A 7,557-nucleotide genomic window follows, 5' to 3' on the forward strand; every position below is an offset into this window, starting at 1 on the left:
AATTTTTCAAATTATTCTATCACATCTCTCTCAATTTATTAAATATTACTAAATTTATTTTCTTTGATGAATTTACTTTTGATTAAAGAATAATGCCTTTGCATGGGAATTTACTAAAATAATTAAAATTAATTTTTTTTATTTAATCAAAATGATTTAGACTAGTAGGATTATTATAAAATATTTTTTTAATGCTTATTTATGTTGTACTATTTTATATTAACCTTATAATATCAAGAAATTTGATTATAAATTCTGTTTCAATTATTTTTAGATATTTTTAATCAATTTTTCTACTATTTATATATTTAAAATACCTTTATTTGTATTTTAATTCATTATTAAATTAATCATGACATCATTATGGTTTGACCTCGGTTGAACCTCGATCCGACCTTAAAAATCTTGAACCTCTCTCCTTTTCGGTTTTTTGAATGATTCAGGTCTGAAAACTATAATCACAAGTTGTCACATTAACAAGTTGTGACAAAGTTGTAGAAATAGTTGTGACACCAAACTTACTCAAATTCAAATCCTATATAACTATATTAAAAAAAGTTAGTAAGTGTCAATTCACCTAAACTCATTAGCTTTGTGATCACAAGCGGGTAATATAATTGTCTAAATGCATCAAGTCAAGGAAGGTAACAAGTTAATAATTTTTTATTCGAATAAAAGATAACCTCATAATTAATTGAAGAATCCTCCAATTTTCTTTAAAAAAAATTTATCATATAAATAATATAGCTAAACTTTGTACTTTAATTGAACCAATTGCGCATGGCATTTATATGAAGGGCCAAGGGGGTTTATGTTCTATATTTTTTAGTGGATTAAAATCATTTTTTTTGGTACGATAAAGTGGAATCGATCTCCTAGAATATCTATTAGGTGGCAGTTTTCTAGTTAAATTAACTTTTTTGTGCTGAAATTATTGTTAAATTACATAACTTATTTGATTTTTTTCCTAATTACTTTTTTGTTGAAAATAGACTTTACTCTTTTTCTTTTTCTTTTTTTAAAGAAAAAGTATAGACTTTACTTGACTGATCAAAATAGGTCATACTAATCATGTTTGAGTTGAATTAATTTTGCAACATTACTGTTTTTCAAAAAACCTCCCTTTCAAAGATTAATCCCTAGTTATGGTTTTCCCCTTTTAGAAAAAACCAACCCTTTCAAACATTAAACCCTGATTCTCATTTCTCCCATTTCAAAATCCGAATTTTCTAACTCAAATATGATTTTAAGGTTTCCGGCATCAAAACCTTCATTTGTAAATGAGATCATGAAGGATATCCCCTAATTCAAACCCTATCAACAAACAGACTACCTCATTCACCATAAAATTATGAGATCTTGATGATTGTCAGGACCTCCCATAATGTGACTACTATGATCATTGTTGAGATTTCAAGTTTATCTCGACATCAACTCCTTGTTAGTCATAATTTTATCAAAATGGTTTTTAATCTAAAACGATTTTATTTTTCCTTTAAATCACAACCATTGACACCAAGTCTCATGTATCACTTTTGATGCATGCATGTTATCATAAAACATATGATCTGAAAACTAGGCAAGTATTTTGTTTAGGGTAAGGGTTAGCTCTAGTGCATTAGAGCAACACAATTTAGACATGTGATAAAAATTTGACACTTGTCTGTATTATATTGGTTTCAGTGCATTAAAAATAACTTGTGCCCCTTTGTTTATATTGCATTGCACAAAATTTTAAAGAAATAATCAAAATTAAATACTGATTATTGATGTGCGTTGTGGAGCACATAATGCATTCTCTACATCTAACTAAATCCCCAAAGTTGTTTTTTTGCTTCAAGATACAATTTTTATCTAGTTTAGGTGTTGAATAAATTTCTTTTTTTGATTGTTTGATAGTAGGTTTAGAAGAACTAAACTTAAGAAAAACTACAAAACATCTTTAAGAGTATTCACTTTGGTGGTGTTAAAAAGTTTAGTCTTAAGTAACTCAAAAAGCTATTTTATCTATTTTAACATCCCATGCACTTTACAATACACTCAACATTAAAGGTTCTAATTTTTTTTACCACTTCATTAGTTTAAATATTCTTTTTTTACTCTTCATCTATCTTTTTCTCTCTCTCTCTTCTCTAAAGCAAGAACAACCACCACGTACAAACCATCACCAGCATAGCCATTAGCCACAACCCATGGTGGTAAATTCACTGTCCCAAACAAATTCCACATCAAACCTACCAAAAACCACTGCAACTCTAATTTTAAAAAAAACCACCACAAACCCATATCACCAATCACCACAAAAGCCACAAAACTGCCGCAACCCACACAACCAACCATTGTCAGCACCACAACCGAAACCCACCACAAAATCAATTGAAACCCAAAACCACCAAAATTGAAAATCATATCACAAAACCACCGACCATGAGCCCAATAAACCCCACTGATAGATTGGCGAACCCAAAGATAACAATAGAGATTGAAGATAAATAATATAGATCCACGAACAACAAAGATTGACTAAATGGATGACCCTACTGTAGGGAAATTGCCATTAAATTCCCAACCTATGAGAACAAAATATAGAGAAACACATACCAAAGAAAAAAGTAATCACACGCACAAGATAGTATTTACGTGGTTTGACAATTTGCCTACGCCCACAAAGTTATAGGGATTTCACTATTATCAGAGAAAAATACAAAGTGCGGCTACAGTCTTTCTCACTCTCAAAAAATGACAATAACAAACCACGCAATATTATTCGGGTCGGGTCGGATCATTAACCGGATCAAACACAATTAGGCTCCACAACGCCTAACACCTACAAACCACAAATCGGTCCACAACAGAGACCCACGAGATCAACAATGAGTTCGACAGCAAGAGAGAGGAGAGTGAGAAAGAGAGTCGAAGAGCAAGGCAAAAACTAAAGACAAGAAAGAGGAGAGACAAAGAGAGAAGCGTGAGAGGAGATTGACTAGAGAGAGAAGATAAAGTCTCATAAAAAATTGATAGCAACACGCTAGTAGTAGTTTACTGTAACTGATTGGTAAATTATTTTAAATATAGCACCATCAATGTAGCATATTTTTCTATTATTTGGATTGTTAAAATAACTTTTAAGTGGTTTTCGAACCATGAATATGAATGCTCTAAGAATCCGTTTGGATACTGCTGAAAACTGAAAACTGAAAACACTGTAGCAAAATAATTTTTAAATATGTAAATAGTGTCGTAGAACCCATTTTTATTGAAAAAATGGCTAAAAAGTAAAATTTGTGAGTCCCGTAAACAGTACACTACACGGGACTCACTTATGTGACACATTTCAGTGCAAAGCTAGAATTCAAGGAGGTAGTGGGTCCGTGCACAATACACAAGACCCACTGGCGGGTTTATGAAAGACGTTCACGTGCTTTTCAAATAATTAAAAAAGAAAAAAGAAAAAATGCAAATGCCAGTATTTTCATCCCTATTCAAACCAACACTAAGAGACGTACACTTCTTTGGTCATGGACCAAGTAGACACTGACGCACAGTTACACGTCCAAGTCTAGCTAGCGTGGATGGAACTATGGATAATATATGGATCAAATATTGAATATTCCAAGGAAGTCACTCGAAAATTTCCACTCAATTCCAATTGCCTGTGTAACAATCACCCGTACTTGCACGCATTTGATACGGCAATTTGTCCACCAGGATTGCTGGGAAATAATAACGAAGGTTTGTCTATTTGGGAAAGTTTGAATTTTTATTTGTTGGAAAATAATGTTTGAACGTTAGATAGCCTAATTAGTTGGATTTGTCAACAACAACAACAATAATAAATCTAGTAAAAATACACACAGATTAGCATTTTACATACCCCTGGCAAAATGGATCAATTACAAGAACTCAAAACTTACACAACAAACTTCAAAAAATTTGACACTCCTACAATTCTCCGTGATCCTCTTAAAACTGCGGAGAGAAAATTAAGGTGGCTGATTATTAGTCCTTCTTAGGTTTCACATAACTTATGACTGTGTAGAAAGTCTGTGCAAGCGTAAGGATTAAGAGCACAAAGGCAGCCAATGCAGAAATAAAAGACCACGGGGTGTCAAAATATGTATACTTAAAGCTCGCCCATTGTACATGCCAACTATTCCGATAATAGTGGTGCACATCCTCGAACAACTTCGACAAATAACACATATCAATATCAAAAGCCACATCCTTGCCCAGATTGTTGATGAATCGAGCAACCTCGGCCTCGGAACCAAAGTGATTGTCGATTATGTTCTGATCGGAAAGGTACTCCACGTCTCTAGAAGTGTTGACAAGGCAGTCCAAAAATGTAGCGTAAGTCGTAATGTGCTTAGAGCAACTATTGTGGCATTGCTCGAATGCCACACAGTTCATCAAGAAAGAAGTCATGAAATCGTCGATTGTTATAGTGGGCATCTCAATCACACCGCGCCTGAATTTCACAACCAAGAAACTGTCTGCCTTGATTGGATTCAGCCTAATCCCCGAACGGCGTAGCTTCGAGACACAGTGGATGATATGGGTTGGTGTTTTCACTTGTTCTGCACATTCTGGCAGATCGGGTGGGAAAAAACTTGAGCGAACCACGTCAAGCAAATGCAAGCCTTTGAGATCGTGGTAACTCTCTATGCTATCGTCTTGTCTTTGCATTATGTAGTTGAAGAATCGCAAAGCGAGTAAGGACAAGGGTGGACCAGACTCCTCTTGAGGCAATTTTGTAACCTCAAATAAACGTTCCAAAATGAAATATGGAATTTGATTTTCAAGCCTGAGAAAGTCTCTGAATAAAAAAGGTAATATCCAGGCCATAGTGAAGAGAGGGTCATCGGGATCGCACCTTGTGTGATTGTCGACCTTGCGGAACAACTCCAATATAAAACAACCATCAACAACCATCATTCCTAGGAACTCATTGGAGCTGAGGTGAATGGTCTCAGAATAACACTCTCTAGCTTCTTTTTCAAGTGGGTGTATGCTTTTCAAGTAGTCCTCTAAGGTTAAACCTATAATTTTGGTCTTAGAGAGCAAAGAACCTAGGTACCTCCACTTGTGCTCCTCGATCATTTGTAGGTGAGGCTCGCCACGATGATAGGGGCCGATGGAGACGATGTGAGGTTGATACGAGTTGCCATTGATGTCGATTAAGCTCTTGGGGACTCTGAAGATGCAACATGTTCTTTTACCTGCGGCTTTGCTTAGTAACCTTGGGTTTTGGGAGATCTTCTCGTGCATCTTGTCTAGGCTATCTTTGTTGACCTCCCAAATGCTCACTATGTGACTTGAATTTTTCTCTACAGAATTGCTTCCCATCATGGATTTTAGTTTTTTTTTAGATTATGGATGTGAAGCTCAAATTGGTGTGGCTCTACTTGCTGGAAGTTTCAGGAAGATAAGGGGGGGAGCATGTGGCTAAGGGGGCTACATCATGTACCATACATGTTAGGAGAAATTGAATGGATGGATGAAAAGGTCCCACCTTCATTAGTATTGTCAACATATCGGGTCCAACTGGTTTTTGCTCTCTCTCTCTCTCTCTCTCTCAGTGGTTAAGATTTCTGAAGATGTGAATTTGGATACCTATGTGTAATTGATTTAAATCAAAGTCTAGCTCCTAGGTTCCAATGTCCTCTAGCTAACCAAGGTTAGGTCAATCCATGGTTCACACCAAACACGAATTTTGAAATTCAATTACGTGTGGAGAATGTATAAGGTATTCCTACAACGCTTAATTGTAGTCGAAGTCTAACTTGGATTATCCTTTCACAAAACTATGCAATGCAAGAAAAATAGAATGCTAGACTCAATTTTGAGGCTTGCACCTAATGATACAAGTATGCATCAAGACTGATGCATCTAAGTTGATATCAATGGTCCTAACCTAAAGTGTTCGTTTGACAGTTAAGGACAAAAACCCCAATTTTGGAGACCCTTTCAACCATCATGCTCCTTAAGGGGTCCTAGAAGAGATTTTATGCCAAGCCTTAAAGTCCATTTGGGTGGAGGTGAAATAGGGAGGATAGGAAAGAAATGAGAGAAAATACGAGAAAAAACTAAAAATAAGTGTGCTTGGTTGAGAGAGAAGGGGAGGAAAAATAGTATGGCACATCAGTTTTCTTTCTTGTCCCACCAAAACTTATTTTTTTCAAATTGAAGAGAAAATGAAAGTGAAAAGTGAAAGATATGTTTTTGACAAATTGTCATTCCCACAACAAGAAATTTTTTTGCCTTTTTCTTCTTTTTATTTTTTTGTTTCTTCTATTCTGCTCAGTGGTGGAGCCAAGATTATTTCCTAGAAGGGGGCAAGCTAAAGATAAAAAAAATTCTTAAGAAAAAAAAACTTTTATGATCAAAAAGTTGTATCTAACATTCTTTCATGGTACTAAAATCATTTATAATTGATTCTTAATGAAATTTTTTAGCAATGTTTTTTCTACATTCACAATTAAACAATCACTTAAAATCTCATGTTTTATAATGTCGAAATCTAGGATCACATTTAAAGAAACAATATCTAATTGTTGAAGTTCTCATTTTGGAGCCTTTTTAAGGTATTCAATATCAAAGTTTCAGCATTAGGAATAGATTGGGGATTTTTTTTTCACAAATTACTCAAATTTTAGCTAATTTAAAAAGAAAAAAATTATGAATAATTAAGTATAAACCACTAACTCTCAAAACCAAATATAAATACAATAAACAGCACTGTTATATATAAACATTCTATTTGAATTGACATTACTGTTTTTCGTTCACGCAACAACATGGTAAAAGGTACTCAACAACACTGTAATATACTAATACTAATATATTATTATATAAAGTTATAAACAAAATGGTAAAGAAATTGGCAGCCCGAAAAAACCCTTGACAACCACAATTTTTTACAGCTTTTCTCCACGATTTGAAACACAAGCAATTTTAAATTATTAAAGTACACCAATACAATGTACACCACATAATATCTCAGAACAAAAGTAGTAAATCTAGCAGTATATACACTAGTAGTAGTAACATTAGTAGTAGTAAAAAAAAATGTCATACCAATGAAGGAAATAATAAAGAATACCATTTCAAATAGAGTAGAATAGTAGAAAAATATTATATGTACTCGGCCTTGCTCAAATTGTTTAGGATTCATAGTTCAACTTTAAAAATTGGGATTAAGATTAATTGTTGTTTTTGTTGTAGTAAAATGTGTCTAAATTCTAGTTAGTACAGTAATTAAAACCTGTCATGTCCTTTATAGTATCTCATATTGTGCCTCGTAAAACTAGACTGATCCATTACAAAAATTAGTTTAAATAATAGATAGTTGGTCAATTACAAAAAAAATAAAAATAAAAATATATATAGATGGTGAATTTTATTATTAGTTCAACTATACAATACTAAAATTTTTTGTCGTCAAATATTGGAATCCGGCTATGAAAATCTTAGTGCGTGTGTGTGTGTATATATATATATATATATATAATTGTGGGGGAAAAAATAAAAAGTATTTAAAATTTTATATTTTTAACT

At 33.5% G+C, this 7,557-nt stretch overlaps 1 protein-coding gene across 1 annotated transcript; it reads right to left on the reverse strand.

Moving 5' to 3' along the window:
- Window positions 1-3,833: 3,833 nt before the first annotated feature.
- On the reverse strand, window positions 3,834-5,711 carry LOC142609741 (UPF0481 protein At3g47200-like). The gene has a single exon (XM_075781445.1). It carries the CDS (start codon window positions 5,347-5,349, stop codon window positions 4,000-4,002), a length of 1,350 nt encoding a protein of 449 aa, XP_075637560.1. The 5' UTR covers window positions 5,350-5,711; the 3' UTR covers window positions 3,834-3,999.
- Window positions 5,712-7,557: the final 1,846 nt, after the last annotated feature.

The sequence above is a fragment of the Castanea sativa genome, chromosome 9, assembly GCF_040712315.1.
Source record: "Castanea sativa cultivar Marrone di Chiusa Pesio chromosome 9, ASM4071231v1".
NCBI classification, from domain to species: domain Eukaryota; kingdom Viridiplantae; phylum Streptophyta; class Magnoliopsida; order Fagales; family Fagaceae; genus Castanea; species Castanea sativa.